The sequence below is a fragment of the Ranitomeya variabilis genome, chromosome 7 (assembly GCF_051348905.1).
Source record: "Ranitomeya variabilis isolate aRanVar5 chromosome 7, aRanVar5.hap1, whole genome shotgun sequence".
NCBI classification, from domain to species: domain Eukaryota; kingdom Metazoa; phylum Chordata; class Amphibia; order Anura; family Dendrobatidae; genus Ranitomeya; species Ranitomeya variabilis.
In genome coordinates this window covers 36,788,718-36,806,779 of record NC_135238.1, presented here as the reverse complement: position 1 = coordinate 36,806,779, position 18,062 = coordinate 36,788,718, and the positions used below count along the sequence as shown (strand labels likewise).

At 43.8% G+C, this 18,062-nt stretch overlaps 1 protein-coding gene across 1 annotated transcript in view; it reads left to right on the top strand.

The window, feature by feature from the left end:
• The window catches only part of LOC143785744 (cytochrome P450 2K1-like), a 48,249-nt gene extending 34,031 nt beyond the window's left edge, over positions 1-14,218 (top strand). Inside the window, exon 9 of the mRNA XM_077274836.1 lies at positions 13,450-14,218. Coding sequence (XP_077130951.1) covers positions 13,450-13,634 — 185 coding nt within the window. The 3' untranslated portion in view covers positions 13,635-14,218. The remainder of the gene's footprint in view (positions 1-13,449) is intronic.
• The last annotated feature ends 3,844 nt before the right edge of the window (positions 14,219-18,062 follow it).

Sequence of the window (18,062 nt, the reverse complement as noted above, 5' to 3'; positions counted from 1 at the left end):
TATCTTATCTCTCTCCGAGTTCCTATCTTCAACTAACAACTTTACTTTTATCCTTCTCATTGCACTTTCGAATTCCTTTCATCAATATTTCACTTTCTTAAACTGAACATCCCTTTATAACCATTTCTTTTTATCCCACCTATCGACATACTTTACACATTCTGAATCAACTTAACACCACCTTCTAGTGATCTGTCCTTATGACAGACATCAAAACAGTCCCATTTTATATTTCAAATCCACTGCGGAGAGCATAAAGTTTTGTAGACTGGGTATGATCCTATGTTTTTTCCATTATTTAGAGGACACCTGAATAGTAGTTTTTAGGATACCAGAAATTATGCACCTCCATGTGATCCAACAATGATCCTGGGGTCTACTGAACAGTCCCATGAACATCAAGTCAAAACACTTTAAAATTTGGACATTTTTCTGACAGAGGTCCAAACCCAGTGGACTCTTGACTATAACTTTGTGAATAATTTAACAATTTACACTTGGATGATATAACTAGCATTAATCCATATTTACACTCAGGGCACAACATACACAAGGTATTTGCCGGAGACCGGCCTTTTACAATATTCCAAATAATCCTAACTGCCTACACACAATGCAAATATCAAAATTCCTTCGGCACAATATAAATTAACATATTTCATCTTGTTTACAACACTTAATACTGTATTCCATATATTCACATAAACATCAAAACATACACATATTTAATTAGGAGCTCTGTTTTCTAACACATATGCGCTTGATATGAAGGACCTGTCCATCTGGACTTTGACATACATACAGGGAATTATTTACCAAGGCTCTTGGAGTTTGGTTTGAATGAGAATCACTTATATGGGTATGGGTATTCACAAACCTAAGTTCCCATCTACTATTCCCTCTTTGCATAAATCTTATTCTCACCTGTGTGGTCCTAGGTAATACTTTAGTTAATTTCCACCTACCATAACGGACATTATTCTCATCTATTAATTTTCTGAAACATACACAACCCACACAAAATCTGCAGAGCATCTTGAACAGTTGCTTCACTTGCAGCCTCCCCAGATATTAGTCAATCACTGCAGAATCATAGGCCACTAGTAACACGGACAGGACAAGCCCAACTACGTGCTTCCCAGTCTTTCTGTGTAACTCCACAGTATTGACAAAATATTTGGTTTCAGCTCATCTCATTCATACACATGTGACTATGTGTTTTTACTTGTTAGTGTTCCTCAGTTTTATCCCTGGTGCCAGTTGACCAGAGATCATACCTAGGTGGACTCCCTAAGGCTATGTTCACACGTTGCGGTTTTTGCTGCAGATCCGCAGCGGTTTTGAGGCTGCGGATCCGCAGCCGTTTTCCATGCAGGGTACAGTACAATGTTACCCTATGGAAAACAAAAACCGCTGTGCCCACGTTGCTGAAATTCCCTTAAAAAACCGCGCGGAATTGCTGCGGAAAAAAAGAAGGAGCATGTCACTTCTTTCTGCGGATTCCGCTGCAGTTTTCAACATGCACCAATAGGAAAGTGCTGTTGAAAAACCGCAGAGGAATCCGCAGAAGAAACCGCAGGAAAATCCGCAGTGCGGTTTTGCACTGCGGTTTTTCCAAATCCGCAGCTGAAAAATCCGCAGCAAAAAAAGGAACGTGTGAACAAGCCCTTATACAATCAGGATTTTTATTGTTAAATCCTTATTACATACACCCGATCTTTTGAATTCAAACAAGGAGTCTCATATATCAATCACTTTCTTACACACACACAATTATTCCATACAATGAGTGTCAGTATCTTTCACAGCTACCTGACCTTTCCTGTATTTCCCTATGTCATATGTACTGCCACTTCCCCCTTTTTCTACTTCTGCCTATCTGCTCTCTCTTTCTCTCCCTATCTCTATCTCTGGTTGATGCCTCCCTACAGCCTTGATGTGTAGCTCAGCTTGTGCCTATTTCTTATGGCCCTCAATTTGGCTTCTACAGTGCACGTTTATGTCCACACTTTCGAACCCTAGACTGTTCTCACAATCTGTGGGCGGCAGACTCGTTAATTCCTCTTTTTGTTCTCACTTTCTAACCCTAAACTGTATTTCTCAGTGTTTGGGTGTGTGAACCCCTAGGAATAATGGATCAGTGATTTGGCCAAGTGACTACTCTGTCACCGTCACTAAATCCCCTCAATGGCCTCCTGTAAGAAATGGCATGTACCTATTAAGTCTTAGTATACACAGAAATTCTTATATATATCAACCAGAGATTGCAAAACAGGTTTAACAACAGGCAGACTATATGATCTAATTCTCTTAAGATCTTTTGGCACCGTATGGGAGCAGCTAGTACATATAGGACAAGACAGACAGACTTTACAACATAAAAGACGGACTTGTATTGTAGAGAACCTGTTATGATCCTGGTGGTAAGGAACAGAAAAACTGACCTGATGAGTAAACCAGAAACAAAGGACAAGCTCTGGGAATGTGGGAACTTTACTGACCGCAACCCTGATCCTATCAACACACACTATAGGCAGCCGTGGAGCGTTCCTGAAAGCCTAGACGCCTCTTCACAGCCTGAGAAACTAGCTACCCCTAGAGAGAAACAAAGCCTCACTTGCCTCAGAGAAATTACCCCAAAGTTTAGACAGCCCCCCACAAATAATAACGGTGAGGTAAGGGGAAAGCACAAACGTAGAAATGAAAACAGGTTTTAGCAAATGAGGCCCGCTAACACTAAATAGTCAGAAGATAGCAAGGAATCTGTGCGATCAGTACAAACACTACCAAAATAATCCACACAGAGAATACAAAAACCCCCCACACCGACTCACGATGTGAGGGGCGCAACTCTGCACCCCAGAGCTTCCAGCAAGCGAGAAAATCACATATAAGCAAGCTGGACTGAACTCATAATATACTGAGAAACATTTTCAAAAAAGCAATGAGCAAAAATGAACTAGCAAAACTTAGCTTCTCCAGGAGGAGACAGGTCACAAGGGAAGTCCAAGAGAAATCTGAACCAGTACTGAGTACAACGACAGCAGGCAACAAGTGAAGGTCCAGGTGAGTTAAATAGGAAGCCAGAATAGCAGAAAACGAGGCAGCTGGAGTCCAGCTACAGACCAGCCGTATCGCTAAAAGCCACCAGAGGGAGCCCAAGAACAGAACTCACACAGTACCACTCATGACTACAGGAGGGAGCCTAAGAACGGAATTCACAACAGTACCCCCCCTTGAGGAGGGGTCACCGAACCCTCACCAGAGCCCCCCGGCCGATCAGGACGAGCCAAATGAAAGGCACAAACCAAATTGGCCGCATGGACATCAGAGGCGACAACCCAGGAATTATCCTCCTGACCATAGCCCTTCCATTTAACTAAGTACTGAAGCTTCCTTCTCAAAATACGAGAATCCAAGATCTTCTCCACCACATACTCCAATTCTCCCTCGACCAACACCGGAGCAGGAGGATCAACAGAAGGAACCACAGGCACCACATACCTCCGCAACAATGACCTATGGAACACATTATGAATGGCAAACGATACTGGGAGGTCCAAACGAAATGACACAGGGTTGAGGATTTCCGAAATCTTATAAGGACTGATGAAACGGGGCTTGAACTTAGGAGAGGAAACCTTCATAGGAACAAAACGAGAAGACAACCATACCAAATCCCCCACACGAAGTTGGGGACCCACACAGCGACGGCGGTTAGCAAAGCGCTGAGCCTTCTCTTGTGACAGCGTCAAATTGTCCACTATGTGGTTCCAAATCCGCTGCAACCTATCCACCACAGAATCCACCCCAGGACAGTCAGAAGGCTCAACCTGACCTGAGGAAAAACGAGGATGAAAACCAGAATTACAAAAAAAAGGCGAAACCAAGGTAGCAGAACTAGCCCGATTATTGAGGGCGAACTCAGCCAATGGCAAAAAGGTCACCCAATCATCCTGATCAGCAGAAACAAAACATCTCAGATAAGTTTCCAAGGTCTGATTAGTTCGTTCAGTTTGGCCATTCGTCTGAGGATGGAAGGCCGACGAAAAAGACAAATCAATGCCCATCTTAGCACAAAAGGACAGCCAAAATCTGGACACAAACTGGGATCCTCTGTCAGACACAATGTTCTCTGGAATACCATGCAAACGAACCACATTCTGGAAAAACTGCGGAACCAAATCGGAGGAGGAAGGCAGCTTAGGCAAGGACACCAAATGGACCATTTTAGAAAAACGATCACAAACCACCCAGATGACAGACATCCTCTGAGAGACTGGAAGATCCGAAATAAAATCCATGGAAATATGCGTCCAGGGCCTCTTCGGGACAGGCAAAGGCAAAAGCAAACCACTGGCACGAGAACAGCAAGGCTTGGCCCGAGCACAAATCCCACAGGACTGCACAAAGGAACGCACATCCCGCAACAAGGAAGGCCACCAAAAGGACCTCGCCACCAAGTCCCTGGTACCAAAAATCCCAGGATGACCCGCCAACACTGAAGAGTGAACCTCGGAAATAACTCTACTGGTCCATCTATCCGGGATAAACAGTCTCTCCAGTGGACAACGGTCAGGTTTATTGGCCTGAAATTCCTGCAGCACACGCCGCAAATCAGGGGAGATGGCAGACAAAATCACCCCCTCTCTGAGGATACCAGCCGGTTCAGAAACTCCCAGAGAGTCAGGCACAAAACTCCTAGAAAGGGCATCAGCCTTCACGTTCTTTGAGCCCGGAAGGTATGAAACCACGAAATCGAAACGGGAGAAAAACAGCGACCATCGAGCCTGTCTAGGATTTAAACGTTTAGCAGACTCGAGATAAGTCAAATTCTTGTGATCCGTCAAGAACACCACGCGATGTTTGGCTCCCTCAAGCCAATGTTGCCACTCCTCAAATGCCCACTTCATTGCCAACAACTCCCGATTACCAACATCATAATTACGCTCGGCAGGCGAAAACTTTCTTGAAAAGAAAGCACATGGCCTCATCACAGAGCCATCAGAGCTTCTCTGCGACAAGACAGCCCCTGCTCCAATCTCAGAAGCATCAACCTCGACCTGGAAAGGAAGAGAGACATCCGGCTGACGCAAGACAGGAGCCGAAGAAAACCGACGTTTCAGCTCCTGAAAGGCCTCCACGGCCGCAGGAGACCAATTCGTCACATCAGAACCCTTCTTGGTCAAATCCGTCAAAGGCTTAACCACACTAGAAAAATTAGTGATGAAGCGACGGTAAAAATTAGCAAAGCCCAAGAACTTCTGAAGACTCTTCACCGATGTAGGTTGAGTCCAGTCATAAATAGCCTGGACCTTGACTGGATCCATCTCAATAGTAGAAGGAGAAAAAATAAAGCCCAAAAAGGAAACCTTCTGGACTACGAAGAGACATTTAGAGCCCTTCACAAACAAGGCATTGGCACGCAGGACCTGAAATACCATCCTGACCTGTTTCACATGAGATTCCCAATCATCAGAAAAGACCAAAATATCATCCAGGTACACAATCATAAATCTATCCAGATACTCTCGGAAGATGTTGTGCATGAAGGACTGAAACATGGAAGGGGCATTAGAAAGCCCAAAAGGCATCACCAAGTACTCAAAATGGCCTTCGGGCATATTAAATGCTGTTTTCCATTCATCGCCCTGCTTTATACGCACAAGATTATAAGCTCCTCGAAGATCTATCTTGGTGAACCAACTAGCCCCCCTAATCCGAGCAAACAGGTCGGACAGCAGAGGCAATGGGTACTGAAATTTGACCGTGATTTTATTTAGAAGGCGATAATCTATATAGGTTCTCAGAGAACCATCCTTCTTGGCCACAAAAAAGAACCCCGCACCCAAAGGTGACGAGGACGGGGAAATATGCCCCTTCTCCAAGGACTCCTTTATATAACTCCGCATAGCAGCATGCTCTGGCACAGACAAATTAAAAAGTCAACCCTTAGGGAATTTACAACCAGGAATCAAATTTATAGCACAATCACAATCCCTATGAGGAGGTAGGGCACTGGATTTGGGCTCATCAAATACATCCTTTTAGTCCGACAAAAATTCAGGGACTTCAGAAGGAGTAGAAGAAGCAATTGACACCAAAGGAGCATCGCCATGTACCCCTTGACAACCCCAACTTGACACAGACATTGCTTTCCAATCCAGGACTGGATTATGAACCTGCAGCCATGGCAGACCCAACACGACAACGTCATGCAAATTATGTAACACAAGAAAGCGAATCACCTCCTGATGTGCAGAAGTCATGCACATGGTCACTTGAGTCCAGTACTGAGGTTTATTCTTGGCCAATGGCGTAGCATCAATTCCTTTTAGTGGAATAGGGAATTGCAAAGGCTCCAAGATAAAACCACAGCGCCTGGCAAATGACAAATCCATCAAATTCAGGGCAGCGCCTGAATCCACAAAAGCCATAACTGAGTAGGATGACAGAGAGCAAATCAAAGTAACAGACAAAATGAATTTAGGCTGTACAGTACCAATGGTGACAGACTTAGCGAACCTCTTTGTGCGCTTAGAACAATCTGAGATAACATGAGTGGAATCACCACAGTAAAAGCACAACCCATTCAGACATCTGTGATTTTGCCGTTCAATTCTGGTCAGAATCCTGTCACATTGCATAGGCTCTGGCTTCTGCTCAGGAAACACCGCCAGATGGTGCACAGGTTTGCGCTCCCGCAAACGCAGATCAATTTGAATGGCCAAAGACATTGACTCACTCAGACCCGCAGGCGTGGGGAACCCCACCATAACATCCTTAAGGGCTTCAGAAAGGCCCTTTCTGAAAATCGCTGCCAGGGCACACTCATTCCATTGAGTGAGCACAGACCACTTCCTAAACCTCTGACAGTAAACCTCGGCTTCATGCTGACCCTGAGAGAGAGCCAGCAAAACCTTTTCTGCCTGGTCAACTAGATTAGGTTCCTCATAGAGCAATCCAAGCGCCAGAAAAAACGCATCCACATTTAGCAATGCAGGATCTCCTGGCGTCAGGGAGAATGCCCAATCTTGAGGGTCACCACGCAACAAAGAAATAACAATTTTAACTTGCTGAACAGGGTCACCAGAGGAACGAGGTCTCAGAGAAAGAAATAATTTGAAATTATTTTTGAAGTTCAAAAATCTAGATCTATCTCCAGAGAACAACTCAGGAATTGGTATTTTAGGCTCTGATATAGGACTGTGAATTACATAATCCTGAATGCTTTGTACCCTTGCAGTGAGATGATCCACACTAGAGGACAGACTCTGAATGTCCATATCTGCAGCTGAATTCTGAACCACCCAGAGATTAAGGGGAGGAGAGAAGCTAGACAAACTGCAGAGAAGAAAAAAAAATGAACTCAGGACTTCTCTTATCCCTCTTTGGCGATGCATCAACTCCTTATTGGCCTGCTGTACTGTTATGATCCTGGTGGTAAGGAACAGAAAAACTGACCTGATGAGTAAACCAGAAACAAAGGACAAGCTCTGGGAATGTGGGAACTTTACTGACCGCAACCCTGATCCTATCAACACACACTATAGGCAGCCGTGGAGCGTTCCTGAAAGCCTAGACGCCTCTTCACAGCCTGAGAAACTAGCTACCCCTAGAGAGAAACAAAGCCTCACTTGCCTCAGAGAAATTACCCCAAAGTTTAGACAGCCCCCCCACAAATAATAACGGTGAGGTAAGGGGAAAGCACAAACGTAGAAATGAAAACAGGTTTTAGCAAATGAGGCCCGCTAACACTAAATAGTCAGAAGATAGCAAGGAATCTGTGCGATCAGTACAAACACTACCAAAATAATCCACGCAGAGAATACAAAAAACCCCCACACCGACTCACGATGTGAGGGGCGCAACTCTGCACCCCAGAGCTTCCAGCAAGCGAGAAAATCACATATAAGCAAGCTGGACTGAACTCATAGTATACTGAGAAACATTTTCAAAAAAGCAATGAGCAAAAATGAACTAGCAAAACTTAGCTTCTCCAGGAGGAGACAGGTCACAAGGGAAGTCCAAGAGAAATCTGAACCAGTACTGAGTACAACGACAGCAGGCAACAAGTGAAGGTCCAGGTGAGTTAAATAGGAAGCCAGAATAGCAGAAAACAAGGCAGCTGGAGTCCAGCTACAGACCAGCCATATCGCTAAAAGCCACCAGAGGGAGCCCAAGAACAGAACTCACACAGTACCACTCATGACCACAGGAGGGAGCCTAAGAACGGAATTCACAACAAGAACCTATCTCCATTCAATCAGCTTGTCACACCATACCTCTATCACTCCCCAAGAGGATGTCTCCTCAAGGTTGACATACATATTTCATACTTCAGTCATATGCTAGACATATAACAAAACACATATGATAGGAACAGTAACACAGAATATTTACCAATCCAATATACACTCTAAGTATCACTTGGATATTTTACGGTTCTTTGCCAAACAATATGGGCTGCTTATGTAGAAAGACTTGACAATAACATACCCAGGGTTCGGCTGCAGACTGTGAGACCGGCGAAGACACAGAGAGAGTTTGTAAGAATACAAAGTTCTTACCTTCCCGGGATTTTAGTCTGTGTTTCCTTCTGATCCCAAGCCTGTGATTGCCGATCCTCAGATATTGGTAGTCTTCTGTTTACCCCAGCCCACCCAGGGACACCAAATTGTTAGGGTGGTCTCAAGTTGACCAGAGTATATTGGATGGTTTCCAAATATTATTATGAGGAAGCTCGAGCGGATGATGAATTCACACAGAGACAAATTGTATCTGCATAGAAAACAATCATACTCCTTTATTCCATAGCTGATATTATATACCCTTTCACCTTAGGGCGTTCACATCAATATGGTGTACAAACTATTGATTGGCTAAAAACATATTCTCATATGGCAAATTATCGTTCTCATTCCAAAACGTAGCTAATTAGTATAATTACGGTGGACAACGCTCATTAATCATTACTATCTGATAGCTCCCACCACCAACACTGTTATTAACTATTTCCTTAAGCAATATAGGGTTTGTCAGTAGTTTCGATCACATAACTAATAGAATGTAGTAATTCAGACAGAGAGGTGAAACATAAGTCATGTAAGGATTCATATATGTGAGGATAAACTATGAGGGTCCCTGAATTCCCTATCACAGCACACACACACACCTAGTCAGGTTTATACTAGCACATGGTCAAGCGGCCATTGGAACCTTTTATAGCTGTAGCCCGACTAATCCACCTGTCCCCCCGCTATTCTCCGGCCTCTCCCCTCTGTCAATCCCTTCACTGGCTCCCCATTGCCCAGAGACTCCAGTATAAAACCCTAACCATGACGTACAAAGCCATCCACAACCTGTCTCCTCCATACATCTGTGACCTCGTCTCCCGGTACTTACCTACACGCAACCTCCGATCCTCACAAGATCTCCTTCTCTACTCCCCTCTTATCTCCTCTTCCCACAATCGTATACAAGATTTCTCTCGCGTATCCCCCCTGCTCTGGAACCCTCTACCACAACACATCAGACTCTCGCCTACCATCAAGATCTTCAAAAAGAATCTGAAGACTCACCTCTACCGACAAGCCTACAACCTGCAGTAACCACCGATCAACCAAACCGCTGCATGACCAGCTCTACCCTCACCTACTGTATTCTCACCCATCCCTTGTAGATTGTGAGCCTTCACGGGCAGGGTTCTCTCTCCTCCTGTACCAGTTGTGACTTGTATTGTTCAAGATTATTGTACTTGTTTTTATTATGTATACCCCTCCTCACATGTAAAGCGCCATGGAATAAATGGCGCTATAATAATAAATAATAATAATAATAATAATAATAGCCTTCCTGGACCTTCCTGGTGGTGTAATCAGAGCTGCTACAGGACCTGAGCATGTGACCTCTGTCGTCCATTGAGATATCGTCCCACGGGCATGCTCAGTAGATGAAAAGAAGGACTTAGTCCCTGGAATGTCTGCTCGCCGCTGATCAATGCTGGTTAAAAAGGCTGAACCTGGGAAGGCAGCTGTAACAAGATGCACAGTATCAGCATGAGCAAGATGCTGGGACTGACGTCTCTGCTGAGCAGACTCCACTGCGGCAGGAGAAGAATGTGAGACCGCAGACGACGTGGTTCGAGATTCCCCCTGTGCAGCAGTGGGATTTCAACACCTAACAAAGCGCTGCATTCTATTTAATGTAGGTAAATCCACATGTGTTCACTGAACAATGTTGATTTATTACATTCAATACATACTATAGATTTTATTTCTGTTGCAGAGACTAGCGTCTCCACAAGAAAAAATGGTATGCTGGGTTTTTGAAAGACGCGTCACATGTCAGGGTGATCAACAGGTGCACAAGCACGCATAGTGAACATGAATCCCAACCACTATGCTTTAACATCTGGTTGCTGAGGGTTTGATGCTCCATAAATGTGCAGAGTCAAACCCACAGCAATTCCTTGTTAAGGCTAGCGGAACGCACCGAGGAAAATAGTTTTTATTGTTATTGGTGCGTTCGCAGCCCGGGGTCCACCGTGCAGGAGAACCTGCTGCTAGACAAATGGCAGCACTATATGGCGGTATTGGCTAGCTCGGTTAACTCACAGAGGAGCCGTGAAAGCAAAGCTCTGCGCCCTGTTAACTTCACAGGAGCACAGACTAACTACCCAAGAGAGAGCAGTCAGTGGTCATGCATGCACACAAAACTCCTCACCGGAGGTGCCAGCATTCTAGGAGCTTATTTCAGCCAAGTCCCTGAATGTACTCAGACACACAAACTCCTCGCCGGAGGTGCCAGCATTCTAGGGGCTTATTTCAGCCGGGTCCCTGAACACAATCACACATGACCACACCGGCACAAAGCACATAATTTAGAAAGACACTAGCGCATGGCCGTGCGGCCATGCGAGCCTTTTATAGCTGCAGCCCGAACAGGACCTTCCAAGAAGGACCAATGAGAAGCTGCCGCAAGGCCTGAGCACCTTCAGGACCTTGCTGCAGTATCCAAGCATGTGACCCTCGATCTCCAATGAGAGATTTTACCCTGGGCATGCTCAGAAGGAGAAAAGCAAGACTTAGTCCCAAAAGCGTCTGCTCGCCGCTGCCCAGCACTGACTACAATAGCAGAAGCTGGAAGAGCACCAGTAATCCTCCTCACAGAGTCAGATTGAGCGAGACACTGAGACCAACGTCTCCGCTGAGCAGCCTCCACTGCGGCAGGAGAAGAATGGGAGACCGCAGCGGAGATGGCCCAAGATTCCCCCTGTGCAGAGGTGGGAGCTTGAATCCTAACATTCCTGATCTTGGGAACATACCCTTAAGTGGTTTCATGTACAGACAATAAAAATAATACAATGCAACACATAGTTCACCAGTTATAGGCGGAGTGAGGGTCCTTCTCCCAAACTTACAATCTATGAAGAAATGGGGAGACACAATAGGTAGAACGTGTTTGTTATGTGCGGTCCAGCCATCATTATAATAAATAAGGGTTTTTATATAAACACACCAAAAACAGGCAGAGATGCTTACCTGTCTAAATGGGCCTCAATAAAAAAGCACAAGCAGGGTGCAGCGGACCCAAATAAAATAGCAAATGCACAGGTGCAATACCTAATGAAACAGCCAGCCTTCAATCAGGGATTGGCCATGTGGTACACCAATGCACTAAGATACATAATCTGTATGTGGCATGTTCACACAGAGAATGCAGAGCATCTGGTTCTCAGCCTATTAATGATGCCCTATGGCGGGCTGCCCAGTGCTAACTATAATGATCCTGTGTGAACAGAGGCCACAGTGTACAGAACTATTTGGGCCCAACTGCACCCTGCAGAAAATACAACGTGCAAAACAAAACATATAAATATATGTAAGGTATTGGTTGATATTCTGGCCATAATATGTAAGCTGGCAACCCACCTCAAGGGTCCTTACTTTTTGCCAGTCCTACTCTAACATGAAAAACACCAAAAAAGGAAAAATTTATATAAAGCTGCATTATCCGGTGGTCAGCCAGTATCTGTCTAAGTGAAGTTACTGTCTGCTATTCGGTGCACAGAGGATGTGGCAATTCAGATGAAAAGAAAGGAGCAGATTCTGATTACCATTTAGAAGGAGGGAACAGGGGAGAGTTAAGGCCCCGTCTCACATAGCGAGATCGCTAGCGAGATCGCTGCTGAGTCACTAGTTTTGTGACGCAACAGCGACCTCAGTAGCGATCTCTCTATGTGTGACACGTACCAGCGATCAGGCCCCTGCTGCGAGATCGCTGGTCGTGTCGGAATGGCCTGGACCTTTTTTTGGTCGTTGAGGCCCCGCTGACATCGCTGAATCGGTGTGTGTGACACCGATCCAGCGATGTCTTCACTGGTAACCAGGGTAAACATCGGGTTACTAAGCGCAGGGCCGCGCTTAGTAACCCAATGTTTACCCTGGTTACCAGCGTAAATGTAAAAAAAAACAAACAGTACATACTCACCATCTGATGTCCGTCAGGTCCCTCGCTGTCCGCTTCCTGCTCTGACTGAGATCCGGCCGTACAGTGAGAGCAGAGCGCAGCAGTGACATCACCGCTGCGCTCTGCTCTCACTGTACGGCGGCACTCAGTCAGAGCAGGAAGCAGACAGCGAGGGACCTGACGGACATCAGATGGTGAGTATGTACTGTTTGTTTTTTTTGGTAACAGTTTCAACGATGCCGAAGTCGTTCCCCTGATCGTTGGTCGCTGGAGAGAGCTGTCTGTGTGACAGCTCCCCAGCGACCACACAGTGACTTACCAACGATCACGGCCAGGTCGTATCGCTGGTCGTGATCGTTGGTAAATCGCTATGTGAGACGGGGCCTTTAGATTAGTGAGTTGAGGTGACAGGCCTGTCTAAAGAGATGTGTTTTTAAAGCACGCTTAAAAACATGGGGGCTAGGTATTAGTCAGATCATCTGGCGGTAGTGCATTCCAGAACACTGGTGCAGCATGAGAGAAGTCTTGAAGACTGAGGTCTGAGGTTCAGATTATAGAGGATGTTAGTTTTAGATCAGTTGCAGAACGGAGAGCATGGGTAGGGTGATAGAAATGAGAAATGAGTTATAGGGTGGTGCAAAACTGTGGAGAGCTTTGCGGGTGATAGAGAAGTTTGTATTGTATTTTGTGGTGAATGGGCAACCAGTGCAATGGCTGGCACATCGGTGAAGCAGCTAGATAGAAATATAACCCTGGCTGCCGCATTTAGATGGATTGAAGAGTAGAAAGTTTGGTAGGAGGGAGATTGATCAGTAAAGAGTTGCTGTAGTCCAGACGAGAATGAATAAGAGCGACAGATACTTGCGGTATCGGAATGCTCAACACTAATTATATCCAATATATTTAATTACTACACGTGTTTGAGTCAAAATCTACTTTCAACATGACTTTGGTAACTCACTTATCTGATTTCTACAGGAAGAAGAGCTTGTGCTGGGGAGGGCTTGGCCAAGATGGAGCTTTTCCTATTTTTCACTGGACTTCTTCAAGCATTTACTTTCTATCCGCCTCCAGGAGTTTCCAGAGAAGACCTCAGTCTCAAGCCTGCCGTTGGATTCACATTAGTGCCCACACCATACATGACTTGTGCAAAGCCAAACTAATAGTTTGGGGTGAAAAACAGAGACAACACAGAGACTGATGTTTTTTGTTTGATTATATTTGAATATATTTTTCTTTTTTTTAATCTAATTTTCAAATCTTTTCAGTTGAAAGCTGTGAAGTAAATGATGCAGTAATCTCCAATTATTTCAATCGACTTTTAAAGTAACATTGCACACATTGAGTTACATTTCTGCACCATATCTGCATCTCTTGGCATGAAAAACGCAGCTGCAAAAACGCACGTTTTTGCTGCCTTTTTTGTATGTTTTTGCCCTGTGTTTTTGATTGATTTTAGTGAAGTCAATGGTGAAAACGCAGAATTGACATGCTACAAATTATTTTCTGCACCAAATCTGCAAGTCAAAAATACTCAACGTGTGCATGACACTTCAGGTTTCTCATTCACTTCACTGACATCAGGTTTTGCCAGAAAAAAATGAGGAAAAAACGCACCAAATCTGCAATGTGTGCACACAGCCAGACTCTTTTGATTAGGGGTATTTTCTGGCACAAATGAAAATTTTAATGTGCTGTAACTGCGCATACTTTATATTTTGCAATATATTTTTTTGTTTTCTCCTGATTTCTTGTGCCTTTTATTTTTGAAACAGAAAATAGAACTTTCAGTACCCCCAAACACATTAGGTGAAAGTCGGACGAACAGCTAATCTGTATAGGGGACTCCTGACTAGAGATGAGCGAATTTGTTGGAAAACGATCACCAAACATAAAATCGGCACGAATATGGCACATTCAGATTCTTGATCGGAAACACAAGCAAAATTTTATCCAATCGGTAACATTCAGTAAAAAGTGCGGGGAAAAAATTGAGTTGCCACTAAAGTATTTTGAGCACTTTGACTACAATAATGGGGTTGTATGAAGAGCGTGGGGTACATGTTTAATGAGGGGAAGGTGTTGGCAGAGCTCAGAGGAGATGCGTGCTTGTGAACTTTTTTTCCAGCTTTATGTGTGCACTTTGCGACTAGCCAATCAGGGCACAGGAAACATCCACAAAGTCCTAACACAGCAGCTTGTGTCATTGGCTGCTGAAATCACATGTCCCTCTTCATATAAAGAGCAGACATCTTGTTTTAGCACCATTTTGACAATGTAATGTGCAGAGACTGATGCTGGAACTGGTTGCTGATAGATTTTAGCTAGTTATATAGTTTCTAAGTCAGATAGTTTAGGTAGCTAGTGTCCTGTGTGTCTGTGAAATCGACCTTCCAGCAGAGTGCTCTATGTGTGAATAGTCATTTCTAAATGTGATACAGCAATGCATATGTCACCTTGTTATTTAGTTGTGTGGTAACATTGTTCTGTGATTTGAGCTGTTGGCCAGGAAATTTAAAAAAAAAATTTGGCAGTTGCTACTTTGATTCAGAATGCCATATCTCACCTTGCTATTTAGTGGAGGTGAAATTCAACTGTCTGCATAGATCATGGAAATTAAAAAATAAAACTACAAGCCTTATCCACACAAAAATAAAATTTATTATTTTACTAATACCATAGGGTACATCTCATTTTGAAATTGTTTGGAGCATATATTCTTTGTCACACTGGCCTCATCCATACTCAAACAATTCTTTCTTTTGTTACTAACATGATACAGTAGGGAGATCTCAGTTTTAAATTGTTTGTAGCCTGTAGTCTATGGTACACAGGCCTCATCCACACTAAAAATATTTCTTCTGTTACTAGCGTGATATAGTAGGGGAGATCTCAGTTTGAAATTGTTTGGAGCATCTAGTCTATGTTATACAAGCCTCATCTACTAAAAAAAATTATGTTACTAACGTTATGCCGTAGGGGACATCACATTATAAAATTGTTTGGAGCATATTTTCTTTGTCATACAAGCCTCATCCACACTCAAACAATTCTTTCTTCTGTTTCTAACGTGATACAGTATTGGAGATCTGTTTGAAATTGTTTGTAGCATGTAGCTTATGTTATGCAGGCCACATCCAGACAAAAAAAAATTTCCTGTTACCAACGTGATACTGTAGGGGAGATCTTAGTTTGAAATTGTTTGGATCATCTAGTATATGTTATACAGGCCTCATCCACATACAAAAAAAGTCTTCTGTTACTAACGTGATACAGCAGGGGAGATCTAAGTTTGAAATTGTTTGTAGCCTGTAATCTATGTTGTACAGGCCTCATCCACACAAAAAATTATTCTGTTACTAAGGTCATATAGTATTGGAGATCTCAGTTTGAAATTGTTTGTAGCGTGTAGTCTATGTTATACAGGCCTCATCCTGACAAAAAACATTTCTTCTGTTACTAACTTGATACAGTAGTGGAGATCTCATTTTTAAATTGTTTGAAGCATATCTTCTTTGTCATACAGGCCTCATCCACACTCAAACAATTCTTTCTTCTGTTTCTAATGTGATTCAGTAGGGGAGTTTTCAGTTTAAAATTGTTTATAGCATGTAATCTATGTTATACAGGCCTCATCCACACAAAAAATTATTCTGTTACTAACGTGATACAGTAGGGGAGATCTCAGTTTGAAATTGTTTGGAGCATCTAGTCTATGTTATACAGGCCTCATCCACACAAAAAATTATTCTGTTATTACTGTCATACAATAGGTAGATCTCATTTTGAAATTGTTTGGAGCATATCTTCTTTGTCATACTTTTTTTTGGAACAAATGTGGTCAAGTTAAGGAGCACTATGGCTATAGAGCACACAGCAATAGATTGGTGGTAAACAAACTTTTTATTGAACCACTACGCGTTTCGGCAGCGGACTGCTGCCTTCCTCAGGTAAATTCACCATCAACATATAGAAGGGAAGATCTCATTTTTAAATTGTTTGGGGCATATCTTTGTCATACAGGCCTCATCCACACTCAAACAATTCTTTCTTCTATCACTAACGTGTTATAGAAGGGGAGATCTCAGTTTGAAATTGTTTGGAGCATTTAGTCTATGTTAAACAGGCCTCATCCACACAAAAAAAATTCTTCTGTTACTGATGTGATACAGTAGGGGAGATCTCAGTTTGAAATTGTTTGGAGCATCTAGTCTATGTTATACAGGCCTCATCCACAGCCAAAAATAAAATATATTCTGTTACTAACTTCATGCAGTATGGGAGATCTCATTTTTAAATTGTTTGGAGCATATTGTCTTTGTCATACAGGCCTCATCCACATTTAAACAATTCTTTCTTACAGTGAAGGAAATAAATATTTGAACCCTTGTTGATTTTGTAAGTTTGCTGACTGACAAAGACATGAACAGTCTATAATTTTAAGGGTAGGTTAATTTTAACATTGAGACATAGAATTTCAAAAATAAAATCCAGAAAATCAGATTGTATAAATTATATAAATTTATTTGTATTTTGCAGGGAGAAAAGTTTTTGATCCCCTACCTACCATTAAGAGTTCTGGCTCCTACAGACCAGTTAGAAGCTCCTAATAAACTTCTTACCTGCATTAACCCCTTCCCGACCCATGACGCCACGTAGGCGTCATGAAAACCTGTGCCAATCCGACCCATGACGCCTATGTGGCGTCATGGAATGATCGCGTCCCTGCAGATCGGGTGAAAGGGTTAACTCCAATTTCACCCAATCTGCAAGGACAGGGGGAGTGGTACTTCAGCCCAGGGGGGGTGGCTTCACCCCCCCATGGCTACGATCGCTCTGATTGGCTGTTGAAAGTGAAACTGCCAATCAGAGCGATTTGTAATATTTCACCTAAAAAACTGGTGAAATATTACAATCCAGCCATGGCCGATGTTCAATATCATCGGCCATAGCTGGAAACACTGATGTGACCCCCCCCACCGATCGCCCTCCCAAACCACCGATCTGTGGTCCGCTCCCCTTTGTCTTGTGCTCCGCTCCCCCGTCCTCCTGTCCGCTCCCCCCATGCTCCTATGCCACCTCCGTGCTCCGACGCCCCCCCGTGCCCCGATCTTTACCCCCTTATACTTACCGAGGCTGCCGGTGTCCATCCGTCTTCTCCATGGGCGCCGCCATCTTCCAAAATGGCAGGCGCATGCGCAGTGCGCCCGCCGAATCTGCCGGCCGGCAGATTCGTTCCAGGTATAGTTTGATCACTGTGATAAAACCTATCACAGTGATCAAAATAAAAAAAATAGTAAATACCTTCCCCCTATATCACCCCCATAGGTAGGGACAATAATAAAAAAAAGAATTTTTTTTTTCTTTTTCCACTAGGGTTAGGGTTAGAACTAGGGTTAGAACTAGGGGTAGGGTTAGGGTTAGGGGTAGGGTTAGGGTTAGGGTTAGGGGTAGGGTTAGGGTTAGTGTTAGGGCATGTGCACACAGTGCGGATTTGGCTGCGGATCCGCAGCGGATTGGCCGCGGATCTGCAGCGGATTGGCCGCGGATCCGCAGCGGATTGGCAACTGCAAATTCGTAGCAGTTTTCCA